The sequence below is a fragment of the Halichoerus grypus genome, chromosome 14, assembly GCF_964656455.1.
Source record: "Halichoerus grypus chromosome 14, mHalGry1.hap1.1, whole genome shotgun sequence".
Lineage (NCBI taxonomy): Eukaryota > Metazoa > Chordata > Mammalia > Carnivora > Phocidae > Halichoerus > Halichoerus grypus.
This window is the reverse complement of record NC_135725.1, coordinates 3,585,668-3,611,117: the sequence shown is the minus strand read 5'-3', so window position 1 is coordinate 3,611,117 and position 25,450 is coordinate 3,585,668. Positions and strand designations below refer to the sequence as shown.

The window sequence follows — 25,450 nt, the reverse complement described above, 5'->3', positions numbered from 1 at the left end:
AATTGCTTTTTGTATAAAAGATAAAACGCAGGACTTGCCTTTTAGTTCTGCAACACTTACATAGTCCTTGCTACAAGGTTAATTAGTAAGCCATCCTGCAGTAGACAGTATTTTTGTGGTTGCTTCTTCTCTCCTTATAAAGTGTGTTAAAGAATTTCTGTATCTTAAAGGTTTTATTTTTGTATAATACATATTATTATATATTATTTATATATTTTTATGTATTAAAAATCCTTGCCTTATATATTATATATATTCTTACCTCTTATATAAAAATACCTATTTTATATTAAAAAACACCAGTTGGAGATAAGTACATAGAAAAGAATGAAACTGGACCACTTATACCATATACAAGAATGAACTCAAAGAGATAAAAGACCTAAATGTGAGACCTGAAACCATAAAACTCCTAAAAGAAAACACGAGCAGTAATCTCTTGGACGTTGGCCTTAGCACCATATTTATGGACATGTCTTCTCAGGCAAGGGAAACAAAAACAAACATAAACTATTGGAACTACATCAAAATAAAAAGGTTTTTCACAGCAAAGGAAACCATCAACAAAATAAAAAGGCAACCCAGTGAATGGGAGAAGATACTTGCAAATGATATATCAAATAAGGGGTTAATATTCAAAATATGTAAAGAACTTATATAAGTCAACACCAAAAAACCTGCAAATAATCTGATTAAAAATGGGCAGAAGACCTGAATAGATATTTTACCAAAGAAGGCAGATAGCCAACAGACACATGGAAAGATTCTCAACTCACTTATCATCAGGAAAATGCAAATCAGAACCACAATGAGGTACCACCACATACCTGTCACAATGGCTAGAATCAAAAAGGCTAAGAAATAACAAGTATGGGTGAGAATGTAGAGAAAAAGGAACCCTCGTGCACTGTTGGTTGGAATGCAAGCTGATGCACCCACTGTGGGAAACAGTATGGAGGTTCCTCAGAAAGTTACCACATGGGGCATCTGGGTGGCTCAGTCAGTTAAGTGTCTGCCTTTGGCTCAGGTCATGATCCCGGGGTCCTGGGATAGAGCCCCTCATTAGGCTCCCCCTGAGCAGAGAGCCTACTTCTCCCTCTCTTGCTCCCCCTGCTTATGTACTCTCTGTCTCTCATAAATAAATAAATAAATAAATAAATAAATAAATAAATAAATAAATAAATCTTAAAAAAAAGTTACCATATGATCCAAATACCCATTTCTTTGGTATTTACCCAAAGAAAATGAAAACACTAATTCAAAAAGATACTTGCACTCCTATGTTTATTGCAGCATATTTATAATAGCCAAGATGTGAAAGTAACCCAAGTGTCCATGGATAGATGAATGGATGAAGAAAGCATATATATATATATATATATATGCAATGGACTATTATATATATGTACAATGGAATATTATATATATATATGCAATGGAATATTAACCATAAAAAACAATGAGATCTTGCCATTTATGACAATACAGATGAGTTTATGAGAACTGAGATAAGTCAGACAGAGAAAGACAAATACCATATGATTTCACTCATATGTGGAATCTGAAAAACAAAACAATTGAACAAACAGCAAGATTCATAAATACAGAGAACAAACTGCCCGGAGGTGGGAGGGGTAGGGGAGTAGATGAAATAGACGAAGGGAAAAACTAAAACAAAATATCCAAATGCATGATACCCAGTAGCTCCTGACTACTTTTGGCTTAAACTTCTTTGTGTAAGAACTTACTGAATGGTAACAATAAATTCCGAGCCTCTGGTTCTGTCTCTGTAATGTTACTGCATATCCTTTTGTAAATTTTTATTTCACTTGACATTGCCAACCTATGAGTGGTTAGTCTTATGTAGATGTTTCACAACTTTATTTTGTTTCTTTAAAGAACTCATTTATCTTCTCTGGTACAATTTTCCTTGGTTGGCTCACAAAAATGTATTCCAACTGCAGATAATCATTCAGTATGTGCTAAGCGTTTCTGATGTGTTTGACAATGAGTCAGATGCATGGATGTGCCTGGTGAATGAATGCAACAGGAACCCTGCCTTTGTTGTACTGATTCTAGACAAGGAGTGGAGAGAGAACACAAACAAAACAACACTGAGAGAAGAAAGTATGTGCCAAAGTATCTTATTATTGAAAGAGAATCATTACAGCAAATAATAGATGTGCTAAAGTGTGTTTGAGACCTTTGTACTTTTGCTCACTGTAGCAAATTTCTCTCCTCTGAAACTTCTCATATGGGTTTCTTTCCACCTCGTGCATTATTTTTTATTTATCTTTCTTTTTTGTTGTTGTTTTAAAGATTTTATTTATTTGACAGAGAGAGCGAGAGAGCACACACAGGGGGTATAGTAGAGGGAGAGGGAGAAGCAGGCTCTCCTGCTGAGAGGGGAACCCGATGCAGGGCTCCATCCCAGGACCCTGGGATCAAGACTTTAGCCGAAGGCAGACGCCCAACCATCTGAACCACCCAGGCACCCCTATTTATCTTTCTATAGGATTCTGAGCAGGGAATGCATTTTAGTTTGTCACCATGCATTTTGGCATATTATTTTATATATTTTGACACAGCAGGAAAATCAGTATTTTTCTGATAGCTTGTGGCTTTTTGCCTTTCACTATTAATTAGAAGAGGATTCTAAGAATTTTCTAAAAAATCACATTTAGTTAAATTTTGTAACGGATTGCATGAATTATAATGTGTTGTTAAACTTCGCTAAAGAAAAAATTGTAGGGATTTGTCCTAGAGCATTGGATACCAGCAAATATACCACGTGAGCCATGTCTGTAATTTTGCATTTTCTAAAGTAACCACATTTTATTTTTCATTCTTATTTTCATTCTTATTTTTTAAAAGATTTTGTTGATTTATTTGACAGAGAGAGACAGCGAGAGAGGGAACACAAGCAGGGGTAGTGGCAGAGGGAGAAGCAGGCTTCCCGTGGACCATGGGGCCCGATGTGGGGCTCCATCCCAGGACCCTGGGATCATGACCTGAGCCGAAGGCAGACGCTTAACCAACTGAGCCACTCAGGTGCCCCTAAAGTAACCACATTTTAAAAAGTAAAGGCCCAGGTGAAGTTAATTTAAATAATGTACCCAATGTATATGAAATGGCATCATTTTAAGTTATCATCCATATCGCAGTTGTGAATGAGGTATGTGCATTCTTTTTTATACTAAGTGTCCAAAATCCAGTGCAGGACTTGTCCCTTGAGTCCAGCTGCAGCTCACGTGGGGAGTGGCTACCATATTGGACAGCACATTCTCTACCAGGTTTAGTTTCAAATAGCAATACTTACCGCTACTTTTGATGCAATATAAAATTAGGTCCAGGAAGTAGGTGCAAATGTTCATTGGTCTTCTTGGGAAATCAGGTTTTTCTTTAGTTTTGCCAGATCAGATTAGACCCTTAATGCTTTTACTGTGTGACATGGATGAGAAAGGAGAGGGGCCGCCTGTCCTGCCAGTGCTGTTAATTGTGCTCATGTCGTGAGGGTGGTCTTTAAGACATGGTTCAGTTGTTGCTAAAAATGTTTTCACTGACAATCATAGATTTTTCTTGTGCTCAAATACAGGTGACATAAAATCCACCATTTTCATCATTTTCAAGTGTACAGTTCAGGGGCCTGAAGTACGTTCACACTGTACCACCATCCATCTACAGAACTCTTCACCTCCCCAAACTGAAAGTCCGTTCCCATCAAACACTAACTCTCCATCCCCCACCCCCACCCCAGCCCTGGCACGCACACCGTGTGACCTTCTGTCTCTACGAATTTGTCTACTCTAGGGACCTCATGTAAGTGGGATCATAGGGTATTTGTCCTTTTGTGACTGGCTTATTCCACTCAGCATAGTGTCCTCAGGGTTCATCCATGCCGTAACAGGTGTCCGGATTTCCTTCCCCGTTAAGGCTGCATAATGTTACATTGCATTGCAAAATATATCATATTTTGTTTGTACAGTCTTCTATCAGTGGACCCTGGGTTGCTTCCACCTGTTGGCTATAGTGATTAGTGCTGCTACGAACACGGGTGTGCAAATATCGTTTCAGTTATTTTAGTTACATATCTATATATCAATTATATATCAGTTATTTGGGGGTATACACCCAGAAGTGGATTGCTGAGTCATATGGTTAATCTATGTTTAATTTTTCCACGTCTCCAACGCTTGTTCTTTTCTGATTGCCTTTTGGCAATCTGAATTCTGATTTCATTTTGATTTTGGAGAGTAGTCATCTTACTGGGTGTGAAGTGGTGCCTCAGTGTGGTTTTGATCTGCATTTCCCTGGTGACTAATGATGTTGAACATCTTTTCATGTGCTTCTTGGCCATGTGTATATCTTCTTTGGAGAAATGTTTATATGAGCCTTTTGTCCGTTTTTTAGTTGGTTTGTTTTTCTTTTCGTTATTCAGTTATGAGAGCCCTCTATATATTCTTTATGTTAGATTCTTGTCAGAATATATGATATATTTTCCCCCATTGTGTATATTCTTTTTTAACTTTCTCGATAATGTGTTCTTTGTTGCACCAAAGTTTCTAATTTTGACAAAGTCCAATTTACTTATTTGCATGACATTCCAAGGGGCCCCAAATAGCCAAACAATCTTGAAAAAGAACAACGAAGCTGGAGACCTCACACCTACAGATTTTAAAACTGAACTGCAAAGCTACAGTACACAAAACAGTGTGGTGCTGGCACAAGAACAGACATCGAGCCCAATGGAATGGAAGAGGGAGTCCAGAAATAAACCTTCACATTTACAGCTAAGTGATTTTGGACGAGGAGGATCAAGATCATTCTTTGGAGGAAGAATTGTCTCTAACAAATGGTGCTAGGACCACGGGATATCCACAGGGAAACGACGTTGGGCCCCTCCTCACACCGTATACAAGAATTAACTCAAAATGGATCAGTGGCCTAAATATAAGAACTAAAATCATAAAACTGTTAGAAGAATATGTAGGGGTAAAGCTTCATGACCTTGGATTTGTCAATGATTCTTAGCTAGGACCCCAAAAGCCTGAGTAACAAAGTAGTTCATGATTGTTTGAGGGAGACTTTTGTAGCCACTTGCCAATTTGTCAACTTTTATTTGTCTCCACCTAGAAGCCCACGGAACGACGTACACATACGCAGAGCCCCGTTTCAGTAGGCTGGTGGCGAAGGAAGGCTGAGGCTTCCCGCCTGGCACGGAGCGCTTCCCTGCTCCTGGTCCGCAGAGTTCCCGAGTTCCCACTGCCTTCTTCCCCTTCTTCCTTTGGTGTCCCCTCCCCTCGGGGTTAGCTTGCTGCACTGGGCGTGGAGGGTCCACCCTGGTAACTGATCCTTTGACCAGGGTGATGATGGTATTTTTATGAACGTGATTTACCTTTTCATTCCCACACCTGCATGGAAAGAAAAGGAGTCAAGCAGAAAATGCTCCAAATATAGTCAGGCTCTGGGCGGTGTGAAAAGCGTCACGAAATGCACGTTGCTTGGCTCCGTGGCATTCCTGAGCACGAGGGTCTGGGGATAGCATCAGACAGACATTAGTGGGCCTTTTTCTGTGCCTAAGCTGGGGGGTATTATTTGCCTCTCTATAATGAAAGCCTTAAAGAATAATGTATTCTAACCCTTCCGATCCAAGCCACGTCTCCATGTCTCTCCATGTGTTTCATTCTTGCAGATATCATGAGTCTTGCCAGAATACCTGGGGACCCCCTGCCCCCTAACATCGCCTGGGGATGGTGGCTCCATTATCTGGGTGTAGATGTGTCATCTGGTCCAACACCTGTCCTTACACTGCAGGGCAGGATGTTTCCAGAACACCACAAAGCAAGGTTCCTGAAAAAGGAGTCTGCTTCTTTGGGGAAAGATAAGCCAGAGATGTTTAACTCTTTACAGTCTGGAAAATGTTTCCTACTAACAAATCTGTCATTTTTTAGGGTCAGCTAAGAAGGTACTTGAAATGAGTCTTTAATTAAATTGAGATTCTAAAAATATATAAAATTACACTCTCCTATCGAGAGGATTTATATGGAATTTGTTTAACAATGAAATTTAAATGTTATAATAAGAACAGATGTTTTTGAGGAGAAGGCATCTTAGAAAACCAAGACAAGAATCAAGCAGAGACCACCTGTGTAATCTTCTGGAGATGCGAGTGCCTTTGATCTCAGACCGTCCGTGAGGATTTGTGACAGGATAGCACACAGACTGTCAGGCTTTTCCAAACGCTCACACTTCATGAGCTGACTTCTTCTAATCTAGGATTTTTGTCTGGTTTGAACAATATTTTATTTTATTTTATTTTATTTATTTTGCAGCAGGCTTAATTCAGGCTAGAATGCAGGTAAAGACTGTGGTTTTACCTGAGATGCTTTTTTCCTCATTCACATAAATTTGTTTCTCCCAAAGGGTATTTGGATGGGCAACTTCTGTGACTCAGGAAATCGAAGTCCATTTTCCCTAGAATCCAGGCCGTATAGGCTAGGAGAGCCTCCCATAATTCTGCACCCAGTGACAAAGGCTGTGGGGCGGGTTCCCCCCGCATCCCATACTTCTCCAGGTACCAGCTGGGCGCCCCGCACATAGCTCACTTCTGACACTGTGTACCCCGAGAGAGCATCAGATCTCACAGGCTGGGGGCACAGTCCTGCAAGCAGACCGCCCTTTGTTTCAGATGCCAGTGGTAAGCCCAGATTGTCGCCTGGGCTTTGACTGGCTGTAAATCAGAGATTTCCATGACCCCCTCCTTGGGTTTGATTAATTTGCTAGAGTGGCTCCCAGAGCTCAGGGAAGCACATGACTTACTAGATCAGTGGTTTATTAGGTAAGGCGATAGCTCAGGAAGAGCAGATGGAAGAGATGCACGGGGGCCAGGGATGGGGAAGGGGCGGAGCTTCCGTGCCCGCTCCAGGTGCCCCTCTCCCTGCTCTCCCTGCAGTCTGCATGTGCACTGGCCCAGAAGCTCCCCAAATCCCATCCTTTTGGGTTTTTCTGGTGTCTTCATTACATGGTCATAATTGATTAAATAGTTGGCCATTGGCAATTGAGTCAACCTCCAGGCCTCTCCTCCCCAGAGGTGGGAGGAAAGGAGGCTGAAAGTTCCAAGCCTCTCTTTATGGTTGCTTCCCTGGGCAACCAGTGCCCCCAATCTTTAGGTGCTTTCCAAAGGTCCCCTCATTAACGTAAACCAAGGTGTGGTGGAAAGGGGCTCCTTATGAATAACAAGACACCCATTTCACCTTTATGGCTCTGGAGACCAGATCCTCTAGTAAAAGATGCTCCCGTTACTCTCCCCACTCAGGAAATGCCAAGGGTTTTGGGAGCTGTGAGCCAGGAACCATGATGAAGACAATATATATATATGAAAAATGTCTTTTCATCATCTGAATGATCAAATGTGTATTTCTTATAAATCATAATACTGCACCACCGCTAACCTCATTTTCAGTATTTAAAATGTCTCATTTTGAATTCTTTAGTATAAGACACACAATTTATGATACTTTGGGATGGCTCATTTACTCCCTTTCCCTCATTTGTCTGTGTATAAGCTTTTTAGACATGTGAGGGGCTGGGAGACCGCTGAGTTCAGACAAGTTCCAGAAAAGGAGAGTAGGGAGGTATTCAGACAGTCGTCCTACTCAGGGCATGGCCTTTGGTGGACAGATTTGTGCATCCAGAGAACCCACTCTAGCTGACCCTCCCAGCCAGCGTGGTGATTCTTTCTAAATCAGGGGACAACCAGGGACTAGCAGACATTCGTGAAAACAACGCCGTGAACAATGAACAGACAGAACGGGAGATAGCTCAGATATGTGATAAGAACAGCAGTGACAAATCCCAATTAGCTTTCTTGTTGACAGCGTGGTATCGCCTTTCTTGGGACAAGAAAGAAAGTGCTTCCATGAGAAAGGAAAAATCAGAGGGCAAGAAAAGTACATTGAAAATGTAAGGGAAAAGATTCTAGAGAAATCAGGAATAGGTGTACTCGATCCATCACCTAGGAAAAGTTCCAGAAAGAAAGAGAAGGTATAGGGGCTGGGATGATGTACTTTTTAAAAATAGAAGATGGGGCGCCTGCGTGACTCAGTCATTAAGTGTCTGCCCTCAGCTTGGGTCATGATCTCAGAGTCCTGGGACCGAGTCCTGCATGGGGCTCCCTGCTCTGCGGGAAGCCTGCTTCTCCCTCTCTCGCTCCCCCTGCTTGTGTTCCCTCTCTCGCTGTGTTTCTCTCTGTCAAATAAATAAATAAAATCTTTTAAAAAATAAATAAAAATAGAAGAAAATTCACCCAGGCTGCAGAAGTGATCAGGTTTTTAAGCCTCCCCAACCCTCAAAAAACATAATTAAAAAACGGTTCTAGGTACATCCTGGTGAGATGTCATAACTCCCAGAATAAAGAGAATATCCTCACCCTGCCAAAGAGAAGGGAAGATCCCAACTTCCCTACAGAGGCAAGAGTATCATACTGTCTTGGATTTCATATTGATAACCCTGGATGATCAGGTTAAAAATCAAATAATCCTTAAAATATGAGGAGAAAATAATTTGAACTTAGTTTGGCTTCAGGATTGCATCAATCAGGTGAGAAGGGCATGAACTCAGAAATATTAATGCCATTTAAAAGAATTTATCAGTAATGTTTATACCAAAACATAAAATGGATCCAAGGAAGGTGAGAATAAATTGAAATACAAAAATTGGCAACTAAGAGTTACAAGGGAAAGAAAAAAAAAACTAGGGGGGAAAAACCCAGCCAAACCTAAGACCCCTGTGATGCTCACACAGAAAATGATGTATCAGTCAGCAAAGTCTGATTGACAATGACCTTTCCCTCAGTGGGTTCAGTCCTACTATCTACTTCTGCCTTGAAAAATCTGTACAAAACTCTTTTTTTTTTAAAGATTTTATTTATTTATTTGTCAGAGAGAGAGAGAGAGAGCACAAGCAGACTCCCCGCTGAGCAGGGAGCCCAATGCAGGACTCGATCCCAGGGTCCTGGGATCATGACCTGAACTGAAGGCAGACGCTTAATGGACTGAGCCACCCAGGCATCCCTACAAAACCCTTTTAATACTGTTTGTTGATAAGGTTTAGAAACAACCTGCAGGCAAAGCACAGAAGCCTTAATATAAATTTTGGAACAAATTGTAAATGTTATACCTAGAAAACTGAAATACTGGTATGTACTTTAAAAATAGAGTAGAACTAACAAAACCTAGGCAGTGGAGGAAGGCATTGTGCTGATTTCATAGAAAGATATGGTCCAGAGTCAATAAGTCAAGACATTAAGATCTATGAGTCAAGCAGCGAGTGCATTATTTAAAATGATAATGGTGAGCACCAGAAGTGACAACTGAATGTCCGTTCTTTTCAACAGCGGTTATTTATGGAAAGAGAGACAGGCTGCCGAAGGAAGGAAGGGGCCTCGGTGCGGATGAAATTGTGTTTTACAATCTCCTTCATCTTTTAAACCGAGTGCATGCATTATGTCATCTTTCATTTGTTTGTTTGAAAGTTTTTAAGCTGAGACATCACAGGTGGTTGGGGTTGGTCCCGGGTGGCGTCCTGTGTCTCCACCTGCTCTCGCCTCTCCGTGAAGAGCAACCTGCCCCGTGTGCATCCTGCCTTCTTTCAGATGTGCTGCATTGAATATGCATCACCAGACCCATACAGATACTCTTCCCCTACCGTACCCCAGGCTGATTGTCCCTTCCCCTTGCCTTAAGCCCTGAATTTCCTTCAAGAGAAATCCACGCTTGTCTTTCTGGCCATCTCTTCAGTTCTGTGGCCCCCACATGCACTGCAAGATGGCTTTGACTCCCTCCGTGGCCCCCCGCACACCAATTAACTGAAGCTTTGTCAGTCTTCCTCCACCTGCTACCGCCCTACACTCCATCCGTAAGGATACTTTCTTTGAACTTGGGCCTGAGAACCAATCCTATTAGGTGTCCCGGTTTTTTATGATATTTAAAAAATGTTGCTATTTCAGTCCCCTAATAATTTTGAAAGAATAGATCATTCAGAACAATCTGGACGACCACCATGTTACATTGAACATGTTATTTCTCAAACTGGGGTCTCTGGACCTATTCCTCTGTATCTGTGAATCTGTTTCAGAATCAGTAGACAATGTCATCACATACAGTGGCTTACCGCCCCTCAGTGAGTTTGAAATCAGGAAGTATGTGTTCTCCAACTTCTTCCTTCCTTCTTTCCTCCCCTCCCCTGCCCTCCTCTCCCCTCTTTCTAAATTCAACATTGTTTCACTATTCTGAGCCTTTTGAATTTTCATATGAATCTTAGAATCAGCTTGTCAATTTCTGTAAAGTAGCCTTTTGGGTTTTTTGTAGGAATTGTATTGAATCCATAGGTGATTTGGGGAATATTGCCATTTTAACAAAATTAAGTCCTCTGATACATAAACAGGCGTGCGTTCCACTTATTTAGGTCTTCAAAGTCTTTCAACGATATTTTTTAATTTTCAGTGTTTATGCTTCCTCATTAATTTTATTCCTAAGTATCTTATGCTTTTTGATGATCCTATAAATGGAATTGGTTTCTTAATTTTGTTTTAGATTGTTCATTGCAACTGTGTAGAAATGCAGTTGATTTTCATATGGATACTCAAAAACCTTTTAGAGCTAGTTTGTTGGTTCTCTTTTTGGAAGATTCCTTAAAATTGTCTATATGCAAGGTTATGCTTCTGCAATAAATAGTTTCGTTTTGTCCTTTCCAATCTAGATTTTATTTTATGTTCTTGACTTATTCTCCTAGTCAAAACCTCCCGGAAAATGGAAAATAGAAGCTGCAAGAGTGAGAACTCTTGTCTTTTTCCTGATTTTAGGGACAACGCATTCAGTCTTTCATCATTAAGTATTGTCTTAGTTGCCCTGTTTCATAATATGTCCTTTTTCTGGTTGGGGCAATTCCCTTTATTCCTTATTTGCTTTTTTTTTTTTTTTTTAAATCATGACTGAGTGCTGAAATTTGTCACTTTTTAAAAAAAATCATGACTGAGTGCTGAATTTTGTCATTTTTTTTCTTTTTTGTATCTACTGAGATTATCATTTTTTTTTGGTCTTTTATTGATAATGGTATGTTATAGTAATTTTTGGATGTTAAACTGACTTTGCATTTCTGGCATAAATCCCACTTGGTTATAATGTACAATCCTTTTCATATATTGACGGATTCAGTTTGCTAGTATTTTGTCGAAGATTTTTGTTTATATTCATAAGAGATACTGGTCTGTAGCTTTCTTGTGGTATCTTTGTCTCAAGCTGATGTCAGGGTAATATTGGCCTCAAAAAGAGTAACAAGTGTTCTCTCCTATTTCACTTTTTAGCAGAGTTTGTGAAGGGTTGGTATTCGTCCTTTGAATGTTTGCTGGAATTCACCAGTGAAACCATCTGGACCTGACTTTCCTAGTTTTTTTATTAATATCCTGCTACAGGTCTTTTCAGATTTTCCATTTCTTCTTGATTCAGCTTTGGTAGTTTGGGTCTGTCTCATCTGAGCTACCTAGTGTTACCATGTTACCATGAGCCTGGTCACAGGAGCCCCTTATAACACTTTATATTTCTGCAAGGTCTGTAGTAATGTCTCCTCTTTCACTTCTGATTTTAGCAATTTGAGTCTTCTCACTTCTTTGGTCAGTCTGGCAAAAAGTTTGTTAATTCTGTTGATATTTTCAAAGAACCAACTTTGAGTTTCTTGATTTTTCTCTATTGTTTTTCTATTCTTTATTGTACTAACTTCCACTGTAATCTTTCCTACATTTTTCTTCCTGTGGGTTTAGTTTGCTCTTGGAAGGTGGGTGATTAGGTTACTGATTTGCAATCTTCATTCTCATTTAACATAGATATTCATAGCTACAATTTCCTTCTAAGCACTGCTTTAGCTGCATCCCCTCCATGACTTTTTGACATTTTTTTGCTTTCTTGGCATTTTATGCTTTCTCTCCAGTTTGTGCCCCTGTCCCTAATGCTCCTTGTGACCCCCTTTTCTGCCCAGTCCTTACTAAATGTATCCAGAGAGCTCGGCCTCCTAACCATGCGAGTGCTGGGTCTTGTCTTGTCTCACTAACGTCCCCTAGCAGCTCTGAGAAGAAGGTGCTATTATTACCTCCATCTTCTGGTACAGGCAACTCAAGTACAGAAAGTTTAAGTAAATAACTCACCAAGTTCTCTTACATCAGATTCGGTCTTCTTTCTTGCTACATGCCTTCTCCCTTGCTGATTTTTACTTTTTATAGTGCTGTTTATATGTGGATGAGACCCACATATTTATCACTAGACTAGACTTCTCTGCTGAGCTTTCAGACTATAGCCCAGTCACCTACCAGATACTATCTCTACCAGTCTGTCCTACAAACCTGACCCAATCACAGCTGCTCCCTCATCACCTTCTTCACACCTACTTCTTCTTAATCTTGACTTTCATCTTGACTAATGATGTCACTGCTCACCTGCTTGCCCACCTCTGCCCCAGATGCCAATGCGCATCGGCTTTGTACCCCGGCACAATGTTGGCTCTATCCCTGCCCTTGGACATCTGCAAGAGGCCCCATCTCCTGGATGATGTGCCATTCATCGCTTCGCATCTTCACCCAGCCCTCTGTGACATCTCTCCTGAGGGCCCCACACAAAACTAGATGCCCCACTGGGCTCTCCTCCTGCCTTTATGATTTTACCACAGCAGAGACCAGGCAGGGTGTACTATATGCTTTCCTATGCCTGTCTGTCTTCCAATGCTGTGAGCTTCTGTTGGGTGAGCACTGAGTTTGCATATCATCTAGAGGGTTTTTTACAAATGTTTATAAAACAGTGAATTTTATACCTTCTTACCTGCCTGTCTTCTGTGTAACTATCAGGTTCCTGCTTCCATGCCACCACCTTAGGGAAGTTGTTTCTGGTGTCCTAGGTTGGATTAGTTGCCTTCAGACCTCTCTTTTGTAGCACTGCTGTGATATAATTTATTAATTATCTGTGAAGTCATCTTCTCATTTCTGCCTGTTTCACTTAATCCTAAGATCCATGAGAACAGAGGCCCTGCCTTAGGTCTGCCCTCTGCACATGGGTTTTCTGGCCCCTCGCCCAGAGCCTGGCCTTTAGAGGAAGCTCAGCAGATATTTCTTGGACAAGTGCATAGCCGTAGCTGTGGAGTCTTCCTATTAATGTTTAGTGTTGCCTTTCTATATTTTGGTTGCCAGTTGAATAATGGAGACATCTTAGCATGGCCAGGAACACATTCACCACACACAGGATGAGTGTGAGCTCAAGACCCGGGGATCCCATAGAGATTTTGGGGTACGGAGCTTGTTAAGACATTCCCTTCCAGGTAGATGTTCACACTCCAGGCTGGAGCTAAATAGCCATAGTACAAGGCAAGGTTGAGTGTGGACACTGCCTCCCAAGCACAGAGAGAGGCTTGTTCTGAGGTTTTAAGCCAGGTCCCATAGGACATTGCATTTTTTTAAAATGTAGAACAATTTATTATAATTCTGCCCTGTCGAGTTAATCATAATGATCTCGTGAGCATTTAATAGACTGTGCAAACTCCTGAGCGGGCTTTCCTGAAGCCTTTTGCTGTCAGTGAACTACCTGACATCTCTCTGTGTTTTCCTGTGGCATTGGATGCTTCTTGAGCTTCTCGGTAGGTTAGGGTTTCTAAAGTGCACACAAGAACAGCCGGAGATTTCATTGAGCAGGTTTGGAGGCAAACATACAGGGAACTCAGAGAGAAATCAGAAGATGGAATGTCAGTGTCCCAGGCTTTGATCCAGTGTTCCATCTGCCAGTGGACATATTTACTGCACACACCTATTTGCTTCCATGGCTAATTACATTTAATCATTTGCCTCTGAAAATGACTTTGCTGAGCAGTATCTTTTCTTATTGTCCATGGGTTACTAGAGATGGGAAACGTGAATATCAGCACCATGGCTTCCTGGAGAAAATGGGTTCCATGCTTCACATTTCCACAGTATTATCTACTTGGGGTAAAAAAAAAAAAAATTGGATATTGCTTAATTCTCAACTTTTTTGGGTATTATATGTCCTTCCTTCCCAAAGAAGGGACAGGATGAAAGATATTTGGTCATCTATATGTGAGGACAGCACACCTACTCCTTGGGCGAGGGGCGATGTTGGTAATGAAGGAAAACCCCGTTCCATTTCATTTTAACGACCACTTCTGGTTGTTTCTTCTGTTATCTCGATAACACTCAGCTCCTGGTAATTCTTTTTTTTTTTTTTTTTTAGATTTTATTTATTTATTTGACAGAGAGACACAGTGATAGAGGGAACACAAGCAGGGGGAGTGGGAGAGGGAGAAGCAGGTTTCCTGCCGAGCAGGGAGCCCGATGCAGGGCTCGATCCCAGGACTCCAGGATCATGACCTGAGCCGAAGGCAGACACTTAATGACTGAGCCCCCCAGGCGCCCCAGCTCCTGGTAATTCTTAAAAAGAAAGTACCTACGACCATTTTAATTTTGACTGAAATTTGATTTGAATGAAAGGCCCCTCCAAGCTCCTTAGTTACCTGTCAGTGCTGCTCAATGAGACAGTCCACACCATGGCCTCAGCAGCGCCCAAACCACTGCCACCAGCCCCTGTCACCAGCTGGGTGAAGTCAGGGACATTACATTTCCCCATGTCCTCTGTGTTCCAGTGTTCTCATTATACAACGGGGACAGTGACACCAGTGCTATGGGGTGGTGAGGATTTCATGGGCTAATATAAACATTGAATAAATATTAATAGCATCCTACTCTCCACTCCCCCCTCCTTATCCTTATAAAAAATCACGTATTATTATGACCTGAATATTGGGTGTTCACAGTACTTTGCATAAAACAGTAAGAGTCCTCTGCGATTTTGTGTGTGTGTGTGTGTGTGTGTGTGTGTGTGTGTGTGTGTTGGGAGGGTGGTTCATTCCCATGTCCCCTTTACCTTTCCTTGATTCCACCTGCCTTGGACTGACTTGGCACCTTCTCCCTAGGCACAGGGATGCTCAGAGTCATGGTCTGAGAAGGAGAAACAGACTGACTCTAGTTGGCTGCTGAATAGAGCTACGGCCCTATTGAAAATTGGAGATTGACCATAATTACTGGATTTAGAATTCTAGAATTTTTAAATGAAATTCAAATTATCTTATGTCGGGACTGTGAAAACAAAATGTATCCCTCCTGTTCTTTTTAAGCTTTCAGAAGAGGGTAAAGCAATCCTTCTCGAGATTTTCTTTACTTCCTTGTTTTGTTTTTTTTTTTTTTAACGAATTCTCTCCCACGTCTGGTTCCCCTGCTAGGTGCTTCCTGGTGACAGTCAGAGGTCTCAAGCAACATGCCGGAGCAGAGCAATGACTACCGTGTGGCCGTGTTCGGCGCAGGGGGCGTGGGCAAGAGCTCGCTGGTGCTGCGCTTCGTGAAGGGCACGTTCCGGGAGAGCTACATCCCCACGGTGGAGGACACCTACCGGCAGGTGATCAGCTGCGACAAGAGCATCTGCACGCTGCAGATCACGGACACCACGGGCAGCCACCAGTTTCCGGCCATGCAGCGGCTGTCCATCTCCAAGGGCCACGCCTTCATCCTGGTCTACTCCATCACCAGCCGGCAGTCCTTGGAGGAGCTCAAGCCCATCTACGAACAAATCTGCGAGATCAAAGGGGACGTGGAGAGCATCCCCATCATGCTGGTGGGCAACAAGTGCGACGAGAGCCCCAGCCGCGAGGTGGAGAGCGGCGAGGCCGAGGCCCTGGCCCGGAAATGGAAGTGCGCCTTCATGGAGACCTCGGCCAAGCTCAACCACAACGTGAAGGAGCTCTTTCAGGAGCTGCTCAACCTGGAGAAGCGCAGGACCGTGAGCCTCCAGATCGACGGGAAAAAGAGCAAGCAGCAGAAAAGGAAAGAAAAGCTCAAGGGCAAATGTGTGGTCATGTGAAGGCCGGTCCGTGGGAGGAGCCATGGCGTGTCCCCCCCCCCCCGTCCCGTCCCCTTCCCCTCCCCACGTGACACCCCCCATCGTCAGGGTAGCATGTATGATGCCCACGTGTTCAATATCGCCTTTGGACCGAGCCGGGCCCTGTTGTCCCCGAGAGGGCCTATCACACCACCACCAATAAGCACCCCCTCTCCAGAATCGGGGATTCTGCCCAGCGGCTCAGATGGAGGCCGCCATGCCCAGCATCGTGGGGAACTGAGAGAGGCGCCGGCCGTCTCTGAAGGCGGCTCATCCCGGAGGAGGCGTCGGGCCGGCAGCCGCGGGAGCAGCCTGGGCTGGGGGAAGCAGGTCCCATCTGCATGCATGTGACAGCGTGTGACCCTGCAGCTGCCCCCCCCCCCAAGACCAGGCCTTTCCCTCCGCTCGCTTGGGGGCTGGACACCCTCGGGGGTGGGAGGGGCGGGAGCCCAGGCCAACGTTGTTCCATTTCAGGTCCTTGAGCTGAATTACAGATAACACGGCACGGCGTCCCCCCGAGGGTGCTCACTGTCGGGTCCCTGACCCGTGAGCCTCGCCGCTCTGAGGGGAGGCACTCCCATCACTAGACCTAGTTAGCAGGTGTCCCTGTCACCTTTTGGAGTATTTATTTCACCTACAATGATGAGTTCACAAAGGGCATCCTGCTGGGTCAGAGACCCTTCAGGGCGGGAGTGACGATATTTTGACATGACTAGCGCAGCGTGGTAACGCTCTGTGTGTTACCCTCGAGGGTTCTAGAAATGTGCTTTTTCCTTCCTTTGACCCATGAGGGGTCTGCTTCTTGCAGCCCCTCAGATTTTAAATAAATGCAATTAAAGTAGCTAGTTTTAGACAATTATTTTCCCTCCAAGATGGTTTCCTTCTTTTCAGTAACTCCATTTGTACCCAGCTGGGAGCAGCCAACAGAGGCCATCCGGAGACCAGAAGCACATCCGTTTTCTAAATCACATGGATATCTATACGCCATACTTTGCAGCTCAAAGAAATACCTTGAAACAGAAGTTGTTCACCGTGTTTTTGATGGTCTGTCTATAACAAAAGTATATTCCTGGAAAACGTGTCCGAGTAATAGATTATCCTGCATGCTCCATTACAGTGTCTCCTAAGAGGCGTTCAATGCGCTGTTCACTCCGGGAACGATTACCTTTTCCTCTTCATGACCTTGTGTGCATCCTTACTCCTCCGGACCGGATCAGGGCCTCTGCCGGTTCCTGCGCGCTGGCGAGGAGACGGGATGGCGGCTGGACGCAGGCACAGACCGCTCAGCTTAACTGCTCTGCCCAGTCTGGTTTGGCTCTGCTTCCAGAAAGTTCCCACTGACAGAGCGCGCGAGTCCTCCTGTTTGTTCCAGTCGGCGTAGCTCACACGGGCCCCGATTCCAGAATCTTCCTTTCAGCAGGGCCTCCTGCCTGGCAGGCAGAGGAAGCTGGAGGGCGTGCCGCGGGCCCCGGGCTGGTCCGGGGAGCCCCCCGCGGTCGGGCCGCCGCGCCAGGCTCCTCCGCAGAGTGGTCAAGTTGCGGACGTTTGCATGCAGCCCCTTCGGTTCTGCGTGTCTGTCCTGCAGCCGCTGTGGCTCGCTGTCTGAGCAGGGCTCCGGCCGCGGGCAGCTCCGTGCACTCGGCACACCCCCCGTCGGCCCTTCCTGGCTCAGCGTCCTTAGCTTTGCTCTTCCCCTGTGCTCTGCTAGCAAGTCCCCGTGTGGTGGTGCGTGCATGGGAGCGCCTTCGAGAACCCGCCGCCCCACCGTCTTCCCGCGTCCTGGCCTCCTCGAGGCACCCTGAGCAGGGACAATGTGGACACGGCCTGGGCGCCAGTGGGGTCGGGGGGCCCAGAATGATGCCTCAGCCAGACCGCAGGCCCTGGCAGGTCCCGAGGGAGGCCCCGTCCCCGTGGTGGCTGCCCCGCAGCCTTCACAGTGACACTTAGCTGGTGAATCTTCTAGAACGTGTATTTTTCAACCTATCCCTATTTTGTTTTTCTATTTCTATTCTCAGAGACATGTGGTCGGTTTGTCATTTGGATGTGGGCTAAGTGGAAGAAGAAATAGGACGTCATGGCCACAATCAGAGGCTGGGGTCTGTCGTGAGTGGTGTGTCCCTGAGGCTCCCTGCCAGGGGCCCTGTTCCCACTGATAGAAGTCACAGTTCCTGTTCCGCCTCTCACGTCCCTGTCTGCCGTTCAGGTGTTTAGAGATTCATCGATAGGAGAAGCTTTTAATGATTGGAAACCGGGGTGTATTCAGGACCCATTTTGTTCCTTTGTACTTTGCCCGTGAGTTTATAGGAAGGCCGTTGACGCCTCAGTCACGGGTCTTCGTTCCACTGTATTTTCTATGAACCGCGCTGAGGGTTTGATGAGGATCTCAAAACAGCCTTTGAGGAGATCCCCAGTTGTCTCAGGGCTCGAAGAGTTAGTTGCACTGAATTGGGTGTGTTTAGTATCTATGTGGCCCCGTCCTGAGTGTGTCGCTGTGGTTCTGGAGGACCCGTCCTACGTTGCACACGGGCACAGAAGTTGTTGGCCTGGCCACAGGACGTCACGAAACTCAAAATACTGCTTTGAAGGTGGCATTCCGGGGATAAGCCTGGGGCTCCGCGAGTCACCTCCTGTCCCTTCCGGTCCCTCCTCCATCTGGTGACAAGCCATGGGCGTGCCCTGGGCATGCATGCAATACAGCAAGACCAACACAAGAGCAATACTGAATTGTTCATTAGACCTAAAATTATATATATATATATGTCTTATATATATATATATAATTTATCTTCCTGCATTTTTGAAGTATAAAGCAGTACATTGTACATATCTGTAAGCTAGCATACTTGTTTCACCATTTCTAATACTGAAGAAATGTTCATTCTTTGTAGAACAAACAACTATTAGAGGTTTTAAACGCTGCTCTGTGATACTTAATTTCCTTTTCAAGTATGTAATGTGTCGCACCTACATAAGCTCTCTGGAAGCACCCATCACTAATGGGACACACGTAAACCCTCAAAGCTCCATCCTGGAACTCGGTCCCCCACAGAGACCGTACGTGGACAAGAGTATTTACAGAGCATGACTTTTCTACATGTGGGATATCAACGTGTATATTTATATTTACGGTGTATATTGTTACAATTCCATTATCGATTCTATTTTATTTACTCTTCAGTTATAAAAACCAGCCTTGCATACCAGTTTCTAGTTGCCAGTGATGTTCTGTATAATGGAACCTGTTGAAATAAAGCTTCAGTTCTGACCCCCTGGCTGGAAGGTGGTGGTGTTTCTGATTCTTGGCGGTGTGGCGTGTCGGTGAGGGTCTTAAGCTAGTTCTCCTGCACCTGCTCTCTGTGCTCACTGCTGGACAGGACGCTGTCACGCTCTGCGCGGGGCTGGGATGGGGACAGTGTTTCCAGGAGGTTTTCTTTCTTTCTTTTTCTTTTTTTTTTAGATTGTATTTATTTGTTTGAGAGCGAGAGCTCAGGAGCAGGAGGGGAGTTGAAGAGGCAGAGGGAGAAGCAGGCTCCCCGCTGAGCTGAGAGCCTGATGCTGGCCTCAATCCCAGGACCCTGGGATCATGACCTGAGCTGAAGACCGATGCTTAACCAACCAAGCCCCCCAGCCACCCCTCCAGAAGGTTTTCCCAGGTGGTCCCTGATGTGGGAAACAAAGGCAAAAGAAGGACTGAGTTTCCTTGCTGTGTGCAGCCCACTGGCAGGTCCTTGACAGACGGAGCCGCATTCCTCTGGGAGCTCAGCTGCCTGGATGTTGGAACTTTGCTAGGGGCGCGGGGCCCCGGGATCCTGTGCCTCTGCTGTGGCATGTAGAAGTTCCTCCGGAGACTTTGTCTCTGAACACCCCCAAGACACATGTTGCCGATCATCCCCCAAGCATATGACCCACCAATGTACATCTGGGGGTCTCATGGTGTTTGTTAGTGGGTTTGCTATTGAGAAGCCCAGTGCTGTTTCTGGGCTGTTTCTGCTGGACACCCTCGGGCCTCACTCCTCCTTTTCAACACTAATTATAATATAAACCCGACTTTCGGTAACACAGGGAACACCAACAACTATAAACAAGATAAACCCCTTTGTCTGCCCGTGAATAGCTAAGTGACCACGGGCAGGATTTTAACCTCTCTGATCTTCTCGAAAAAGGGGAATTAGCATCTGCCGCGTGGGCGGCCCTTAGGATTAAATTAATAAGCACGAAGCCCTCAGAGCTGTCTTATCACATTCTGAGCATTCAGTGGAAACAAACAGAAGCCTGCGACCATGTCGGACTCTGCCTGGCAGGTTTGTGATGGTGTGAAGATTAATCTGTGCAGGTATGACCAGCAACCAGCAACCCTCCCTTTCTTGAAACTTCTTTTAATGGCTTTCCTGCTCTGGCTCTAGGCCTGCTCCCCAGCCCCTGGGTCATTATTGCTACATTATCCGGGGGTTTCTCCACTTATGCAGATAATTGCAATCAGCGGGCCCCATTAGGCGCCATTAAAGGGCATCCCATCCGGTACTTACCAGGCTTTAATGCGCAAATAAAGCTCTTGAAGGACCTGGTGACTCCCCAGAGCTGGGGTCTGCGGGGCTGGGCCGGGCCCGGGGATCTGCATTCCCAGGAGGCTCGAGGCCATGCATCTGGTCACCGACCACACTTGGAGTGGCGAGGCTGTTGTCTCTTTGTACTCCCTTGCTGCTGCATGTTGGAGTCACCTGGAGAAGTTCTGAAACCTATACTGATCCGCAGGCCCCGATCCAGAAATCATAATGTAGTAGGGCTGGAACGTGGCCTTAGCTCAAGATGTTCCCGGGGAATCAAAATGCCGAATTAATGTTGGAGAGCCCCGCTGCGAGCCAGGGTGAGCAGGAAATGTCTGCCAGTTCCCTACACCTGGGGCGGGGGGGGGTGGCGCATTGCTTATTAAATCAAGTTTCCCTTTCGTGAAAGTTTTCTGGACAGCAGACAGCAGATTGGTGGAATTTGTGGGAGGCCCCCGGGCTCCTCCACCTCTGGCTGCCCCCATGATGGGCATGGGGAGAAAGGTGTAATCCAGGTAGAGCTCCCACTCACCGCACCTCCCGGGGGGGTCACGTCAGCTCTGAGTGTGAGGGGACCTGGCAGATCTGGGGTCCCAGCCCCAAGCTGTCTGGGGGGGTTCTATCCTAGGCTGGCCCGATCCCAGGCGCACACTCCAGTCCTGACAACTCAAGTTCCTCAAGTTCCTCCAAATCCCAAAGACCAACGCCCCCCCATCTGTCCTGTCCTGGCTCTGCCGACCTGCTGCTGCCCCAGAAACCTCGGCTGGGGGTCAGTGGTCAGCGCTCCTGACATTCTGCTCTCACCTCGTCCGTTCCTTCGCCTCCAGGCCATGGCTCTGCCCGGCAGCATCCTGCGTCCTTCAGACGGGGCCTGAGCCCCCGCGCCTTCCTAGTTCCACATGTCTGGATGGCTCCCAGTCACCTTACCTTTCCATTATCTTCTCTTGACCAAAAACAGCCTTTGCCCAACCTGGAATGTCACATCCCTGATGGACCCAGAGAGGCCGCCACCTGCCTCGGAGATTGTAACAGAATGTGTCACCATGACAACACTGTTGTTGTTTTTGATGAGGGAGGGGAAGGAAGGCGAGCTGAGCACAAAGCACAAGCTGACACCCCACGCCCCCCACACTCCCAGGTGGGACCTTCCCCAGGCCCTCCGGCCGCCCTAGAACTAAGGGAAGGGAACACCAACGGTTCACAGAGATCACAGTCCCGCAGGACAGGAGTCCCCTCAGTTTACCAATGTCTTAGTGATTGACAAGGAAAAGGCATTCTTACCAATAACCTGACTTCCAGAGGCCCGGAAGTCAAGATCCTGGAGCCCCAACATCACCCTCCCCTCCACGAGTGACGTGGGAAACTGGGGCAGAAGGGAAGATACAGCCGTTTCTTTATGACTGCAGCCCGTGGACAAGCACCTGAGAGCGGCCGAGTATAAGGTTCCCCAGGAAGCTCCCTACTCTGTGCATGTTAGCGTCTTACTAGAAGGAAGAACAGCCTTCACTGGGCAACGGCCAGGCCTCCAGGATCCTGAGAGACTTCTTGAGCATGTGGAAGTCCTTTCGGACGCCTCCCTCTGTCCTTACCTCCCCAGCTCCCCAGTAGAGAATGAGTCACCCTCACACCCCCAGGGCTGCTCCTTCTGCCCACGGGCCCTGTCCTGGGCTTTAATAAAACCAGCTTTTTGCACCAAAGACGTCTCAAGAATTCTTTCCTGGCCGAGGGCTCCGGACCTCACCCACATTCCAGACCTACCTCAGCTCTGACCCGTTTGCTCTCAGGATGCCTCATAGTCCCTTTGCCTCAAGCACACGGAGGCGGGCCGCCGACCGGTGGGAAAACGGAGTACAGCACGGGCGGCCCGCTGAACTCCTGTAAGGACAGAGATCAGGGGTGAGAAGGACCCGAGTGGCGACAGAGCCTCTCCTACTGAGCGTGACATGAAAACCACGCAGGTTCCCTCTTGGCCACAAAGGCCATACCGCGGACGGGAGCCGTTCGGTGGCCTCCCGTCAGACGCGGGACCGCCGTCGGCTAACGAGGACGTGTGAGCTTTCGAGAAGTGCCTCTGGGAAGTGCCACGTGCTCGTGAGCCCCGAGGGCGCGTGCACGGGCACACACACACGTGTGCACACACGCTCCCTGGACCGTAGTAGTAAAGCAGCCCTGAGAGTGAAACACTACAAGGTACCCCCAATACGCAGTGGGACGACCACAGGGTAGGGCTCAGGAGCTCACAGGGGGACGGGGGCACCGTCTTGGTGACACAGCAACATACCGCCATAAATGGGTGTGCCAAGATGCACCGCTGCGACCGGACTCGTGCCCCCTCTGCTCCGAATTCCGCTGTCGGTGTCCGTGTCCCATCCCCGCACATTTGAATCCGTTCCCACGTCCGCGCTGCCACCCAGTGAACTCCGGGAAGCCCTCCGCAGCCATTGAAATCCAACAAATTCTCTCCACCATCAGAATCCCTCTTGACTCCTGTTTTCTGTCCTTTCTGGCTCTTACCACCGTCTTCCTTGTGCTGAAAAGATTTTGGCCCATGTCCTGATTCGTTCCCTACTATTTAAACTGAAGTCACTGCTGAACATTCTTGGCAACTGGAACTGTACTCTGGACCAGTAAGGGCCCCATAAACACTGGTCAAGATGAGCAGGAAACCCCACCTACGCCTTCTGGGGGGGTTCTGTGTGTTCTCCAAACATTCTCATTCTGTACCTCGGGGCACAGAGTCGGAGTGAGCTTCCCGGCTCCCGGTGTGTCATGTGGGATCCGACCCTTTCTGGCAGGGGAGTTTAGAATGCTAAAGACACCTGTTCTTTCCAGGCTGGAGCGGTTGTCTCCCAGGAGCTGCCCTCTGGGTCTCCCGTCCCTGTGTACCTCTGGGGGCGGTGGCGCCGGGAGGCAGGGCGACCGGGAGGGGGCTCCCTGCTGACCTGCGGTGGATGGACAGCCTCAGGGAGAAAGATGCCTCTGCTGGTCTCAGCTGTTGAGATCTGGGGGCTGTGTGTCCCAAGAGCACTGCCCACCCTACCTTGACTCACACAACCTCCCTGGTTTGTAGCCGCAAAGATTAGCATTTCCTCTGGCTAACAGTTTTCTCTTAAAATAACAAATGAATAAATACAATATATACAATACAAAGACATACAGTACTATGAAGTAAGAAATTCTGAAGAACGTGCCCAAGTCAAACTTATAAACTGTTACTTTATCTTTGACAGCTTATTTAAAAAGAAAAAAAAAAGCATTCTTGAAATTAGGCTGGCTGGTGTTCAGTCTGGATTAGACAACAGAAATCATGCATCAGTGCTGGTCAATTGGGTGGAAACCCTTCAGATTTTTTTTTTTTAAAGATTTTATTTATTTGACAGAGACAGACACAGTGAGAGAGGGAACACAAGCAGGGGGAGTGGGAGAGGGAGAAGCAGGCTTCCCTCGGAGCAGGGATCCCCACGCGGGGCTTGATCCCAGGACCCTGGGATCATGACCTGAGCCGAAGGCAGACGCTCAACCGACTGAGCCACCGGGCGCCCCAACCCTTCAGATGTTTTGAAATACCCTGCCTTTGCCCCATGTCAGCGGTTCAAGACGTGGCCAGCTGAGCAGCCTGTAAGCAGTTCCATAGTTTTCAAGTAAAAGACAGTTGAAACAGTCTTTTTCTCCTATAAATATTATAAATGTGAAATATGAAACTAATTGGCTTTCTCGGAAATCCCACTGAGTTCCTACCAGTTGCGTCTCATAGCTGTCCCAGAACCACGGGGACGGGTCCTCCCCCGAGGCTGGCATTCCCTTAACGCTGGGCATCTCACGGTGGCTCCCGGTTCTCCCACTTCTTACATTGTGTACGCCTTCTTATCTTTGTTAAATTGCATGTGTTTTGCTTTTGATGCCGAAGTCATGGTTCAATGTCATGAAGCCCAAATCTGTCATGTGTTTCTCTTGATCTAAATGTGATCATCCAGGTTCCCAGTCCTGTTTAGGGTCCTTGTGTTGGCTGGCGAGTCTTACCTGATGCCGAAGTCATGGTAGAGAGAAAAGAGTAGCCAAACACTAAACTTAGAATGTCATGAAGCCCAAATCTGTCCATCTGCGAGTACAATAATTTTCCCAAGACGAGAATCTCCTCTCCCCTCAAAAAAAAAAAAAAAAAACGTTGCTTAGGAAAGAAGACACAACCCTCTGACAACGTCATGTTATGGGTCTGGAGCCCTCATGCCGATAAATTATTTGGTCAGAAAGTTTATCAATTCATCCAACTTTCTCCATCATTAGGGTCTCCTTTTTTTTTTTAAATAGAAACAAATGCAAAATAATGCTTTTGAATGTGAAGTTAATGAGTTGTTTTTAAAGAAAATGAATAAGCCCCAAATTGTATTTTTAATAGCAGAAAGAGAAAGTCTTAAGACCGCAGAGAGACCTGGAAGACCAGATTCAGTGTTTATTGCAGATGTTCTCAGGGAGAAAGCACAACTGGTTTTGGGTTGCGATTCCTTTCCTTATTGGTCGCCATCAGCTAATATTAGTGGCCTCGCAGAGAGAAGAACAGCCACAAACACACTGGTGTGTTTGCTGATTCTGTTCCATCGTGAATCGGCTCGCGGCATCCTGGTGGGAACGATGAGGGGGCAACAGAGGATCCACGCTGTCGGAGATGGTGTTCATTGTCATTTGTCTCATTTGTGATTATTTGGCAGGAGGTGACATGCTGTGCAGAAACCACCCTGGGGTCAGTACCCATGGGGGACCCAGAGTCACCGGCAAGGAAAGGAGATGGTCTTACTCAGATGCCACACCATGCTCTGCTTTATTTTCCAGAGCTGTTGCTGCTTAACCATGTGCCTCCTGTTCTTGATTTACGGTCCCAGGAAAACAGTGAAAATTGTAAATATAATCCGGTGATGGCCACCATGGGCATCT

At 46.2% G+C, this 25,450-nt stretch overlaps 1 protein-coding gene across 3 annotated transcripts in view; it reads left to right on the top strand.

Annotated features, from left to right (window-relative positions):
* Positions 1–19,250, top strand: part of DIRAS2 (DIRAS family GTPase 2) — a 30,963-nt gene extending 11,713 nt beyond the window's left edge. For all 3 annotated transcript variants that reach the window (XM_036113937.2, XM_036113936.2, XM_036113935.2), the window contains exon 2: positions 15,325–19,250. In XM_036113937.2, coding sequence (XP_035969830.1) covers positions 15,360–15,959 — 600 coding nt within the window. In that variant the 5' untranslated portion in view covers positions 15,325–15,359 and the 3' untranslated portion in view covers positions 15,960–19,250. The remainder of the gene's footprint in view (positions 1–15,324) is intronic.
* Positions 19,251–25,450: the final 6,200 nt, after the last annotated feature.